The sequence below is a fragment of the Grampus griseus genome (genome assembly GCF_964374135.1).
Source record: "Grampus griseus genome assembly, chromosome: 16".
Lineage (NCBI taxonomy): Eukaryota > Metazoa > Chordata > Mammalia > Artiodactyla > Delphinidae > Grampus > Grampus griseus.
The window spans coordinates 79,269,072-79,284,322 of record NC_139010.1 but is presented as its reverse complement, the minus strand read 5'-3'; the positions used below and the strand labels follow the sequence as shown (position 1 = coordinate 79,284,322).

At 40.5% G+C, this 15,251-nt stretch overlaps 1 protein-coding gene across 3 annotated transcripts in view; it reads right to left on the bottom strand.

Moving 5' to 3' along the window:
- The window catches only part of ZRANB1 (zinc finger RANBP2-type containing 1), a 68,654-nt gene that overhangs the window by 18,967 nt on the left and 34,436 nt on the right, over positions 1-15,251 (bottom strand). For all 3 annotated transcript variants that reach the window (XM_082673412.1, XM_082673411.1, XM_082673413.1), the window contains one exon: positions 5,674-5,861. In XM_082673412.1, coding sequence (XP_082529538.1) covers positions 5,674-5,861 — 188 coding nt within the window. The remainder of the gene's footprint in view (positions 1-5,673; positions 5,862-15,251) is intronic.

Sequence of the window (15,251 nt, the reverse complement as noted above, 5' to 3'; positions counted from 1 at the left end):
GAAAGTACAAACACTCTTCTGCTCTGTTAAGAATATTTCAAGTACTTTGACTTAGAGTAAAGAAAAGCAGGTTTTTTAAAATAAATTTATTTATTTTTAGTTATTTTTGGCTGTGTTGGGTTTTCATTGCTATGCACGGGCTTTCTCTAGTTGCGGTGAACGGGAGCTACTCTTCATTGCAGTGCGCGGGCTTCTCATTGCAGTGGCTTCTCTTGTTGCGGAGCACGAGCTCTAGGCACGCGGTCTTCAGTAGCGCGGGATCTAGAGCACAGGTTCAGCAGTTGTGGCGCACGGGCTTAGTTGCTCCACGGCATGTGGGATCTCCCTGGACCAGGGATCAAATCCATGTCCCCTGCACTGGCAGGCGGATTCCCAACCTTTAAAGGGTTAGTTCCCAATGACTTCAAATCCCTCCCCACTTGTTACAATTCTGATTTTTTTTTTTTTTTCTGTTTTTTGGCCGCACCACACAGCATGCGGGATCTTAGTTCCCCGACCAGGGATCAAACCCGCAACCCCTGCTGTGGAAGCACGGCATCTTAACCACTGGACCGCCAGGGAAGTCCCTATAATTCTTAATTTTTTAAAAAAGCATCTGGCTTCTCCGAGTGTAAAACAGACAACCAATCTCTGCAGTAGTACAATTCGACGGGAATGAAATCTGAGCACCGGTGTAGAGAGCACTACCACAGAGAACCTCTAAACAAGGAGGCGGCTAGAACTTTCCTGTCCTTTTTAAATGATGAATAACAACAAACGATGAAAAGACATTATCTTACATTTAACTTGTACTCCTTTTGTGGAGCTCAAGAAATCTATATACAGAGAATTCTGAAATCCAAGGTGAGTATCTGCTAAAGAGGAAATGAGTCTGGTGTGACCCTGAGCGAGCCAGTTAGCTCTGTCCTCTGCTGTCACTACAGACGCAGCCACTAACCTGGACGACCTTCCTGAATGCAGACTTCCAGTCACAAGTGGGGCTTGGAGCAGCAGATCTTCCAACAAGCCACACAAAGAATAAGTTTTACTGATAATGTCACCTACATAACACACGTGGACAGCTTAATTGTAATTACTATTAAGGTAAGTAAACAGTATTTCAAAAACCCTGCATACCCAACGCAACCATTAGACATCCTATTCTGAAAACTACACAAAAATTCAATTCTCCTAAACTTTACTAGCCAGGATTACCAGTAACAATGAAATTGTCACCACATCTTATCTCCATAAGCCCAATCTAAGCAACACTAAAACTGTGGAAAACCAAATATTAAATATTTTCAGAATATAACGGACTATTTCTCAAGTCAAAGCATTAAAATGCACCTCAAAAGTAAATTCAAAAATAGCTTATCTCAATGTGCTAACCCCCCGCCCCTTTCCAAAATCCTGGGAAGATTTTTTTCAAAAACTACTTGGACTGAAACCTGAATATTGCAAACACCCCAAGAGAAATCTTACAGCTGGTGATTGGCCTCTAAGCTTCCTTCTCCTGCCACCATCCTTAAGCATATGTCCCTGAGGCCTGCCTCTCATCTTCTAGCCCAGGGGTCCCCAACCCCCGGGCCATGGACCGGTACCGGTCTGCGGCCTGTTAGGAACCGGGCCGCACAGCAGGAGGTGAGCAGCGAGCGAGCCATGCTTCACCTGTCGCCCCCATTGCTCTCATTACCGCCTGAACCATCCCCCACTCCCGCCTCCCCTCCCCACCGTCTGTGGAAAAACTGTCTTCAACGAAACCGGTTCCTGGTGCCAAAAAGGTTGGGGACCGCTGTTCTAGCCTCTTTAACCTGAGTCTCAACCATCTCCTTAAGCTACTGGTTAACCTAGGGTCCATGAACTTGGGAAGGGACCATGAATTAGAATAGGAATTTCAATCAAATTTAAATCCTTCATTTTCACTAACCTCTTGCCTACATTTAAAATGCATTTTCTTTTTTTTTTTTTTTTTTTTTTTTGCTGTATGCGGGCCTCTCACTGTTGTGGCCTCTCCCATTGCTCCGGACGCACAGGCTCAGCGGCCATGGCTCACAGGCCTAGCCGCTCCGCGGCATGTGGGATCTTCCTGGACCGGGGCACGAACCCGTGTTCCCTGCATCGGCAGGCACACTCTCAACCACTGCACCACCAGGGAAGCCCTAAAATTCATTTTCTTTACATCACATATATTTAATATTCTGATAACTATTTCAATATAACTGATTTCCTTTGTAATCCTATTTTTTATTTTATACATTTAAAAACAGTATTTTGAGAAGAAGTCCACAGGTTCCACCAGACTACAAACAGTATCCATTATCTAAAATCCAATTAAACCCCCGGCCCAGACACATATTCCCAAAATATAATGTTCTCCTGTTCCCATCCCAAAAGTACTTGGCTCTGTGCCCTGTCTGCAGACACATCCCTTAGTCCAGACTCATACTCTCCCCCTTCCAGTCTCCCTACTGGCCCCTTCAGTTCTGTCCTGTAGAGTGCCTACTCCATTGAGACTAAATTCCATCACTGACTTTGTTCTTCCCCTAGAACAAGCCTCCTTTCCACCTCCCCCATCTTGTACCAGGGTGGTCTCTGTGTACCACAGAATATAGCAAAAATTATAGTGTATCACTTCCTACATTAGGTTATATAGAAAAGACACTACAGTTTCTACTTGAATCATTCTCTCATGCTCTCTCCCTCTCTTGGATCACTTGCTCTAGGTGAAACCAGCTACCACATCACAAGCAGCCCTACTGAGGGGCCCACGTAACAAGGATTTGAAGCCTCCTGCCAACAACCAGGTGAGTGTACTTGGAACCAGATCCTCTAGTCCCCGTCGAGCCCCTGGCAGTTTGTAACCTCATGAGACCCTGAGCCAAAATCATTCAGCTAAGCTGCTCCTGGACTCCTTACTCTCAGAAACTGTGATAACAAGTGTTTGCTGTCTTAAGCTGCTAAGTTTTGCGGGGATTTGTTACACAGCAGTAAATAATAAACACACTGGGGTTCTACCGTCTTCCTGCTGTTAGTCCCCAGAATGCTCTTAGGAGGCCGGCGACTTACACCAGTCCCTCCAGAACCTTCTCATAGTCCTCTACCAGCCTGAGAGAAACCTATGTATCCCCTAAAGACTTGAGCCTTGGTTCACAGCTGCCTTCTCTCTCCTGTCTCCAGCCACCACCAGCAACTATAACTCCACATGCCAGCCCTTCCAGTACACAACTGGGCATCACAACACAAATGTAGCCAGACCTCAGATACTACAGGAACTACTTCTTACTGTTCCATCCCATGTTCCAGAACTCTGGTCTCTCTAATCACACAGCTGCTTTTCAAACAGTCCCCTTCTCCCTTATCCTCAATAAGCCTGCCCTTTGTTTTCAGCATGGCTGTCTCTCAAGCCCTCCTTTGCTCTATCAGGTGCCCCTGGTTACACTGGACTCTTACCAAACTAAACTCATGGCTAGCCATCTCAATCATGCTTTCATCTAACGTTCATAATTATTAATCCCCTCACCCCATGCTTTGTACATAAATGTTCCCAGATATTGGCGAACTTAAATGTGCAAGTAAGCATACACAGGAGTATACTGACCAAATTGGATTTGAATCCACAACTGATCTAACTCTCTGCACTTTTACCCTATTTCTCTTATCATTAAAAAAAAAATTACCTGGAGACTTCCCTGGTGGTCCAATGGGTGAGACTCCACACTCCCAAGGCAGGGGGCCTGGGTTTGATCCCTGGTCAGGAAACTATATCCCACATGCATGCTGCAACTAATAGTCCGCGTGCCACAACTAACAGTCTGCATGCCACAACTAAAAAGTCCACATGCTGCAACTAAGATCCCGCATGCCTCAACTAAAGATCCCGCATGCCGCAAATAAGATGTGGAGCCGCATAAATAAATAAATGAATAAATAAATATATTTTTTAAAAATTACCTGGATAATACAGTCACATCCTAATTCATTTGCAACCTCTGTCATTTGTAACATGTACCTAGTTATCTAATCCAGAAACCCCAGAATCAACTCTGACCCCTAACTCACCATTACTCCCCATGGCCAATCTATCCACTTAGTTCTGCCTACATCACCAGCATCTCTCTCAAACCAGCCCATTTCTTTCCTTTGCTGTTGCCACTACTGTCCCAGCAGAGTTCCTGCCAGCATCACTGCAATGTCCTGCTAACCAGGCTTGCCCCTCTCTAAAGTGAGCAGCCGGGCATCACTGGTGGCGCAGTGGTTGAGAGTCCGCCTGCCGATGGCGGGGACACGGGTTCGTGCCCCGGTCTGGGAAGATCCCACATGCTGCGGAGCAGCTGGGTCCATGAGCCGTGGCCACTGAGCCTGCGCGTCCGGAGCCTGTGCTCCACAACGGGAGAGGCCACAACAGTGAGAGGCCCGCATACCGCAAAAAATAAAATAAAAAATAAAAAAAAATAAAGTGAGCAGCCAAAACACAATCTGATCTTGTCACTCCCCTGCCACTCTACCTAACCCTTTTTAAAGCCTTGTTCTGCCCTCAGAATAATTTTCAAATTCTTTGGCCTAGAAGATCCTTCACACTGCGTCCCCTACTTGCCTCTCTCACTTCCCCTTCGCCATCACAACCCTGCTGAGCTACCTGCAAGTTCCAAATTTGCCACAAATACCACCACCCTTGCCTCTGAATAAAATGTTTCCTCAACTCCCTTCTCTCCACCTACTGTTTGAGGCTAATTCCTCCTACTCCTTCCTTCATTTTACTCTCAGCTAAAATGTTACCTGCTACAGGTAAGAAGGTAAGATATCTCAAAACACTTTCTCAAGCACTCTCCACAGCACCTGGCATTTACATCTCTGAAACTGCACTCTGGGGATTTCCCTGGTGGTGCAGTGGTTAAGAATCTGCCTTCCAATACAGGGGACACGGGTTCAAGCCCTGGTCCGGGAAGATCCTACATGCCGCAGAGCAACTAAGCCCAGGCGCCACAACTACTGAGCCTACGCTCTAGAGCCCGTGAGCCACAGCTACTGAGCCTGTGTGCCACAACTACTGAAGCCCGCATGCCTAGAGTCCGTGCTCCGCAACGAGAAGCCACCGCAACGAGAAGCCCGCACACCACAACGAAGAGTAGTCCCCGCTCACCACAACTAGAGAAAGCCCGCTCACAGCAACGAAGACCCGAGGGAGAGAGGGAGAGGGGGAGAGGGAGAGAGGGAGAGATGGGGAGACGGGGAGAGGGGGAGAAAGAAAAAGGGAGAGAAAGAGAGAAAGAAAGAAAAAGTTTTTTTGAAAAAAAAAAAAAAACCCTGGACTCTCTCTATAGAGTAACTGTACCTGGAGATTCATTGAAGGAAGAGCCAATGTCTTCACAATTATAGCCCTTTTATGCACAGTGTCTGGCACGTAGTAGGTACTCAATAAATGTTAGTTGAATGAATGACAGATACATCCCAGTTTTTTTAAAATCAAACACATGACTCAAATATTGTAGCAAAATGTCCTGTTTTAAAAACCCATATCCTTAAAAATTATTTACTTCTGTTGAAGTCTAAGTTTAATGTCATTTTTAAAAGAAGACAGAAGATTGAATCTAAAACATTTAAGAACTGAGAAACATTATAACATCAAAAATGAAAACTAAAGAACACATTTCCTTCATATAAAAGAATGTTTAATCAAAATGTCACACTCACCTCTGTAAGCAATATTGCTAGCATATCCTGCCTCTGAAAACGTATAGCCAGATGTACCAGAGTATAGCCAACATCGAAAGCCGAAGGACGGTTCAGCAAGCGCACTTCATCTGCAGTGAGCTGACGGGCAATGTCCCCTCCTGATGATTTGTATGCTTCTATAGCAGCTAAATCACCTTCTACAACCCCTAAAACAAGCATCAAGACAGAAAAAAGTTCAATTTTATTTTTCTTCAACAAGCATAAACCTGTAGCATTCACTCTAAACTCTGATTCTCTGTGCTTCCTGGATCCCGGGGCATCATTTAAATGTCCTATAGAATATAAGGAAAATTGGGCTTCCCTGGTGGCGCAGTGGTTGAGAGTCCGCCTGCCGATGCAGGGGACACGGGTTCGTGCCCCGGTCCGGGAGGATCCCACATGCCGGGGAGCGGCTGGGCCCGTGAGCCATGGCCGCTGAGCCTGCGCTCCGCAAGGGGAGAGACCACAACAGTGAGAGGCACGTGTACCGCAAAAAAAAAAAAAAGAATATAAGGAAAATTATAGTGTATTCCTTTCCATTTCCTTCCAGAATTAGAACTGCCTAGTTAGGCACTTACCATCACATTAGTGCTGGTTCCATGCTCTGGTAATGTTTAGAGAAATTATTAGAATATATTAATTGGATCAAAGATCAACAATCTAGTGTGAGTAACTAGACTTCACAAAAGACACTAAGTTCCTGTTCTGGTCCTGGCTCTGCAGAAACCAAGGAGACAGGGATGTGCTTCCCGTTGGTGTTGGGCTGCTTTTGCCCTTTATTCTGTCTTTCTTTTTTTTGGCGCACTGGGCAGCTTTGCGGGAATCTTAGTTCCCGGACCAGGGATCAAACCCGGGCCCACAGCAGTGAAAGCACCAAGTCCTAACCACTGGACTGCCAGGGAATTCCCTACGCTGCACTTTTAAAACTGGATCAAAACAAATGCTGAGCCTTCCACACTACTGTTTTGTTAGCCGGAGACGACTTAGAGCAGTCAAAACTATTTTTAATGTAAGTAAAAGTTAGCAATATTTTGATTTCAGAATTTCTCTCAGCCAAGTCTTCCTTACACCCATTAAGAATTATTAATACAGTAAAACTTGAGCTAGATGATTCTGAACAGAAACAGGCTAAAATAAGACACTATAAACCAGTTGGGGAGTAGAGATACAAAACAAGTATCAATTTTTCCAAATCTATAAAGAACTTTCCATTCCCACTGAACCATGCTATTATTCTTAACACAAATTAATGTTAGGTAATGACAAAAATCCTATTTATTAAGCAGTACAGTACATCTATGGATAGTAAACAGCCTTGGCAAAAAATGAAGGTGTAGGTTAGCTTCAAATTTACCACAAATAGTATTAAACACACACACACACACACACACACACACACACACACACGACTGTAGGACTAAGTAAGTTTGTTTCCTAAACTACATCAAGGAAAATTTGTTACATAAAATGCTACTACTAGCTAGAAATATTCTTAGGGTACTTTAAAAAAAGGCATTTTAAACTGCTATCTTGAATTAGGAATTAGATAAATAAGACCTATTCCTTAGATTATTACAGATTGATACAATGCAACAAGTTCCCCTGTTATTAAAAATAACAAAGCTTTAAAATGATAATTTCCACATTCACCGAATGCCCATGACACGTAAAGCAATATGCTGGGCACTGTGAGAAACATAAACACAGTACAAACCTGATCCCTATACTCAGAACAGTCCTTCATCACATTTGTGAGCCATAAAAAGCCAGCGTCCAAGTTTTCCAACTCTGGGATCAAAGATCCCTTCTGCAAAACTAGATCCTCTCACCAGAAAAATGACCCCCTCCCCCTGAAACATATATTTTTCAGGTTAACAATCCATGATTTCAAATGAGAATACCTTATAGAAATTTTTATTTTCACAGCAACGTAGGTTAATACATTCCTCAATATAAACACCTAAGGACAGCTATAGCCCCCACTGCAATACATAAAGGACTTCAACACACCCTTACAAGGCTTACTGCCCTGGGGAAATCATCAAGGCTAAAATGTAATATAGTTGGCATGAGATAAGGGTAGGTGAACCTTCTCAAAAGGGCAAACCTGAAGAACAGACACACAAATCTAAAATCTGCTTAACTTGTTTTAATGAACAGATGAGAATAATCTAGTAGAGCTCATAACTTTTTGAATAATTTAATGCTGTATATTTTTTTCAAACTGAACATGCCCTACTCCATTTCCTTTTGTGTGTATATATTTCCTTATGAAGGCAACTATTGTTCACTTCAGTTCTATCAAAGCTATTAATAACTTTCTAGGTGTGTGCAGTATCACCACACCTTTTACAGTTCTTAGCTTCAACCTAAAAATATATATTTATAAAATTTCTTTGTATGATGTAAGAAATGTTCTAGGCACTTCCAAAAGCAACACAAGGACCAAAAGGTCTGATTTACCTGAAAAGATAAAGAGGAAGACCTGCACAGTACATGTATATGCGTGTGTGTGTGTGTGTGTAAATACACACATATTTTTTTGTTCCCCAAAGACAAAGATGAAGTAGTCTAAAGGTAAACGTCAACTAACTTTGTTCTTTTGGTTGGAGGAAGGGGAGATCTTTTAAATCACTGTCTTCACTATTTTTAGCTAACTCATCAAATAGCTGATGTCTGAAAGAATCTCATCTTAGAAATACTTGCTTAAGAATTCATTTCCTCTCTAATGTTTCTGAAGGATTTCTGTAATTAGAAACTAATTAGCTAGCCGAAGGTGGGGAGGATTACAGACCAAACAGCACAACGAAGTCAGCAACTGTGCTTTGGAATTATGATTTACAGTCTGCCTTCAAACTAAACGTTTTTAATAAAAACAGAACTTCAAATGATGAACTGCACGGTACGTGAATTGTATCTCAATAAAGCTGACATATACACACACAAACTGGACTTCTATTTGGCCTAATCCAAGACATAAAAAACAATTATTTCCCCTGACCACAAGCTCTGCACTAAACTGCAAATAGGGAATCCTGCCCCGACTAGCATGGAATATACACAGGAGGGCAGAAAATGAGGGTGAACAGAATAGAGATTCTGTTCTCTATTCATCACAGCATAAAAAACCTCCAAACTTTCCAGAACGTGAAAAACACAAATTTAAGTATAGGGACAAAATAATATTTAAAAGAAAACTATTTTATTGTCTAATGTTTGGGAATATGTAATTCCATTCTTTTCATTAACCATAATTTAGAGCTCACAGTTTCAGTTACTGGTGAGTTTTTGGCTACAAAGATGAGTAAATTTATTACAAATCAAATTTCATGAGAATGTCAATGAACTGTCCTAATTTTTGTTGTATCTCTATTACACACTGCTCAAGAGGACCCAGTGATTAAAGTTTCTTCACAGATGGGTTTTCACTGTAAACATGGTGTCTAAAGAATGTGGCCTATACTGAGATAATTTAAGTTTTAGCTACCACATGTTTTCTACTTGAGGGGGGGGAAGCATCAGATTATATGCAAAACAACTTAGAAAATGTCTTTGAGTTCTTCACATAACATTACGTTTTTACCACCTTTTAAGATTACGGAATAAAACGGAAAGCAGAAAAAAAGTAAAAGAGTTGGTAGGTAGGAAAATACAGTAAATAAATCTAAGTGGTAAAATCTCACTTAAAGTAACAAAGATCAGGAAAAAGCGGGAAAGTTCCAGCAGAAGAGAAAGAGGTGACGTACACATGCTTTCTAGGTTACTGACATATCACACTATCTCCAAGAGTAACTAAAGCATCTTAATATGTTGTTTTGAAAATTTAACAAATGTTAAATATTACATGTTCTGTCCCTTCCCCTTCCACGTTATGAAGGCAAATTAAAAAGACAGCTGAGGGCTTCCCTGGTGGTGCAGTGGTTGAGAATCTGCCTGCTAATGCAGGGGACACGGGTTCAAGCCCTGGTCTGGGAAGATCCCACATGCCGCGGAGCAACTAGGTCCGTGAGCCACAACTACTGAGCCTGCACGTCTGGAGCCTGTGCTCCGCAACAAGAGAGGCCGCGATAGTGAGAGGCCCGCGCACCGCAACGAAGAGTGGCCCCGCTTGCCACAACTAGAGAAAGCCCTCGCACAGAAACGAAGACCCAACACAGCCATAAACAAATAAATAAATAAATTTAAAAAGAATAACAACCCAAGCCAAGCTGTAGGATGTTATTTGAAATTCAAAATAGAGTCTCAGGAAGATAAATAAACCAAGTGCCCACTGTTTAAAAAAAAAAAAAAACAAGACAGCTGAAGGCACTCTAAGAAGATTAACTTTATAAAACTAATCTGCTGTATCAATATACATTCAGAATTGAGTGAACTACACAACTAGCTAAGTGGTGGTGCATAATTACAGATAAAGGAAAGTTAATATACTTTAAAAGCATAAAGACCTGAGAGTAAGTGAAATTATTAAAAAAAAAAAAAAGCTCATCTTGTTCTATAAGCTGGGCCAGGAGTAGAATTTAACATATTTTGAAGTCACGGGTCACAACTCACTGGGGACACTTCACAGCTACTATGGAACTCCGTTGGTTAGAATATGGAGCTGGCTCATAGATGTTTAGAAAACAGACTTATTTTTTCCCCCATATATGGCACCGTTTTCAAAGTTTTGCCTTGTTTCTTTTGACATAAAACCATAATGGTAACTAACTTTGAAAAGAATGCCAAATGGTAAAAAAAAAGCCAGGACTTACCTGAGCCCACATGGGCCAGCTCAACACTACCCTGGAGTTCTATGGTAGCTGTGACATCACAGCATGGTTTATGCTGTGGGGTCAGGGTGGACTTGGAGTCAGCTGGCACAATTTCAGGAGCCCTTAAAGAGAAAAGTTAGTTTTAAGTGGTAATGTTCAGAATGTCCTTTACCATGGTCAGTAGAAAGATGCAGATGTGGTTGCTACGAGGTCTGGGTAGTTTTCCTCTATTCAGAGTTTAATTCACTTAACTGTCTTTGCATATTAAAAAGGAAACTATACCACCCAGTTATACTTTTTCTTCATACTCCTAACCATTTGGCTATAGTTCAAAGACAAACTTGGCTTAGACAGACACAGCAATCTCTTTCAATACTCAAACATGACCTTCTTTTTAAATAAAATGACCTCAATATTTTTAAATGTATCTTAAGTAGACACAAGCTATGGCAATCCCAAAAATAGTTTGAGCAGACCAAACAAATCACCTCCCAGATGCATTTTTTACATAATAACCAAAGGCAACAAGTTAAAATCTACCATTTCTATTCCTAGAATAGTGCTACTGAACAATAATCTTTTCAAAAAAACCAAGAGATGAAAACCACAAATTGGAAATAAATTCTTAATCTAATCTATACTTTATCACGATGGGTTTCTATTCAATTCATTCAATAAACTTACTCCATTATGAAAACATTTATTGATTGACTGATTGATTGCCACACCGTGCGGCTTGCAGGATCTCAGTTCCCCAACCAGGGATTGAAAGCAGTGAAAGCCCAGAATCCTAACCACTAGGCCACCAGGGAACTCCTGAAAATATCCTCTTCAGAAAAATTAAAAACTCAAATTATAGGGAAGTCAAAATAATCTCTAAATAAGGCCTTTAAATGTTCTATTATTAACCATGACAAACTATGCCAAATGTAGCTTATACTTTGGTGCTCTTACCTCCTTAAATCTTTGATCAGATTGTTAACAACCAAACTGCTGTGAAAATATAAATCCCCAAAGTCATGAAAAAAAATACCTGAATTGATAGAGTACCTTCATAAGAAAGAAGATCTTGCCATGCAGGAAGAATTACTGCTAAAAGCACAATGGAAGGATATAAAGGAACATGTCACAAAGTTATCTTTGGGAAGGTGATCAGAGATGAGGACCAGTGTTAATGGGTTAAAGATGAATGTGAGTTACAATCAGAAAGGTTACTTAAAATATTGCCAAAAAGTCAACTGAAGGGATATTAAAGTTCTTAAAATCGAGGGTTCTGGTCAAATAAAATAGCATATGTCAAAACCACATTCTGCACTGAAACCAAGTCCAAAAGTTTTTGACTTCAGGTAAAAATTTCATCTGTCAAGTTATCCTGGCCAAATCTGAAACCAAATATTAGACTTTTAGAATTATGCTATTTTAGATTGGCCTTCTAAGAGGAACTGAATAGTCTAGGTACTCTCTTTTACCAGTGAGAAAATTAGAGGATAAATAAGCATTTTAAAAGGGACGGACAGATAAAGAAGAAAACCTCTCACAACATAACTTTATACTATTCAGATTATGTCCATATAACTCTTCTTCTAGCCAAAAATACTGATAGAATTAAGACAGAGAATCATCAAATTGGAAGAGATATTTAAAAGTTAGTGCATCTTGATGTGGTCCCCAAGTAGAAGCACAAATCAAGAAAGTCCCTGTAATTCGCTACTGCAAGAGAAGGTTCCACAGTTTCCGTTAATGCTCATGGCCCCACAACTATCCACATAAAACTATGGATCTACCACCGAATGGTAGATGTTTCCCCAAAGAGTTTCAGGCCCATACCAACAACCCATCAGAATCCTCACTATGGCATGTCTAAAACTGATTTTCATGTTTTCTACATTTAGGAAAAAAATGATACTGCTATCCAACCCAAGTGTCCAAACAAAAAACCTGGGTATCTTTCTTAACTCTCCCCTCAGCCCCAATATCAATTCTTCCAAGTTTTATCCAACCTACCTTTTTAAAGTCTCTCTCAAATACATCCCCCTTACCCCATTTTCCACTGCCTCCACCTTAGGTAAGGCCGTACTCTTTCTCACCTGGATTGCTATAATTTCCTCCTTAAAAGGTCTGCTTGCCTCCACTGCTGCCCCCTCCCAATCTAGTCTCTAGGCTATGACCAGAGTGAGCTCCCCAAACCACAAATCAGATTAAGGCAGTGTCCTTCCAAATGTTTACCACTGCCCTTACATTAAGAGCGAAAATCTTCAACCAGATGAACAGGCCTTGAAAGGTCCAGCATTATCCTGCAGCTATTTCTCACAGCTCCCATTCTATACTCCAGCCCTATAGACTTCTTTCAGTTGAATGGATGGGCCATGCTCTCTTGCCTCTGGAGTCTTAACAAATGCAATTCCCTCTGACAGAAGCACTCTTTGCCCTCTTCTAAGGTTTTGGCTTAGATGTCACTTCTTCCTGAAAGCCCTCTCCAAATGTCCAAATGAGATTAGGGTACATACTCCTCCTCTAACACCCTATACTTCCTCTCCTGAACTTATCACACTATTATTGACCTGTTAAATTATTTCTTCACTGGACCACAAGCTCACTGAGAGCCCTGACTTCTTTCCCGGTGCTTGGAAGCACACTCAATGATTGTCTGAATGCATAAATGAATGGACGAACAAACAAATAAAAGGTGAAAATGAAGACAATTCTGAAAAGCAAGTGGAGGGTGGAGCAGGTTGGACATTTGTCTTTTGAGATTTTAAGATATCTAATAAAGCCATAATTGTTTAAGCAAAAATGTGATACCGATGTAAAAAATCAAACTAAAGAGCCTCAAAACAAATGAAGCAGAATCATTTTATATATGACAGAACCACCCAAATCAATGAATGGGGAAAGAATTTAATAAATCATATTAATGGAAATTATCTGTAAAAAATATTTTAATCCTTAGTTCAATCGAAAAAACTGTGAAAAACAAAGATAAAATGTTATAACTCTCCCCACAAAAAAAAGGTAAAGAAAATGTGCAAATATGTCTGGTATATATCTTTAATATATACATTATTTATATTCATATAGACTTGATACAACTTGATAAAATCACAAAGGAAAATGGACAAAAGACATAAATCAACAATTCACAGAAAAAAATACAAATGACTAATTAAATGAGATAGCTTGCCTCCATTAATAACAAACATCAGCAAAGATACAGCTATACAGGTACTCTCTTACATTGATGATGAGAATATAATCAGTACAGTCCTTCCAGGCAGCCATTTACCAACATGCACAAAATACCTCTGACACGTTTCCATCATTTGATCCTGTTACCCCATTTCCGGGAACCTAAGAAAATCATTAGAAATGCTGACGATTTTGTTCATCAAAACACTATCAGAATAAAAAATTTTCAAATAACCCAAAGGCCAATAATAAGGGCTATATTAACTTAAAGTACAGCAACTCGAAGTCATATTACACATTCATTTTTTAAAGATGAAAATATTTTAATTACTTCAAAATGTAAAATTCAACAACAAAAAGAATGTACATTATTTCCGTTACATAAAAATAAATATTAAAAAACTGAAAATACAAATATGAGATTTCCTCTAGATAGTGATATTATAAACTATATTTTTTCATAGCTCTTCTCACCTCTGACATACTCTGCAATGAGTATGCTCTGCTTTTATTATTTAAAAATGAATTAAATCCTTATATACTGTTATAGGAAGTCAGTATATAATGCCAAATTTGATAAAACAAGAAATACTGCTATGTCCATCAACAGATGAATGGATAAACAAAATGTGGCATATAAGTAAAATGGAACATTATTCACACTTAAAAAAAGGAAGGAAATTCTGACAGTTACAACATGGATAAACCTTGAAGACATTACACTAAATGAAATAAATAAGCCAGTCACAAAAGGACAAACACCACCATATGATTCCACTTATATGAGGTACCCAGAGTAGTCAAATTCACAGAGACAGAAAAAAGAATGGTGGTTGCCAGGAGCTGGGAAAGGGGGACTGGGGTGTTACTGTTACTGTATACAGTTTCGGTTTTGCAAGGTGGAAGAAGTTCTGCACACAGATGGCTGTTATTGATGATTACACAACAATGTGAATGTACCAAAGCCACTGAACTGTACATTTAAAAGCAGTTAAAGGGTTTCCCTGGTGGCGCAGTGGTTGAGCGTCTGCCTGCCAATGCAGGGGACACGGGTTCGTGCCCCGGTCCGGGAAGATCCCACATGCTGTGGAGCGGCTGGGCCCGTGAGCCACAACTACTGAGCCTGCGCGTCTGGAGCCTGTGCTCCGCAACAAGAGAGGCCGCGGCAGTGAGAGGCCCGCGCACCGCGATGAAGAGTGGCCCCTGCTCGCCGCAACTAGAGAAAGCCCACACACAGAAAAGAAGACCCAGCACAGCCAAAAATAAATAAATAAATGAAATTTAAAAAAAAAAAAAAAAAAAAAGCAGTTAAGATGCCATATTTTGTTATGTATGCTTTACCACAATTTTTTAAAAAGAAAAAATGATAAAAGGACATTACTCAGAGATATTAGAGGTCCTGCTCCAAATACCACCTATGTAGTACTCCTCCCTCCCACGAGAAAGTAAATGTTTAAATTTCATCTAATCACATCCAAATTGAGACTTATTCTGTAAAACGAATGGCCTGGCCTCTGAAAATGTTAATGACATGAAGAGTAAACAGGAAAAAAAAACCCCACCTGAGGCACTATTTAGATTAGAAGAGATTAAACAGATAAAACAACTAAATAAAACGGA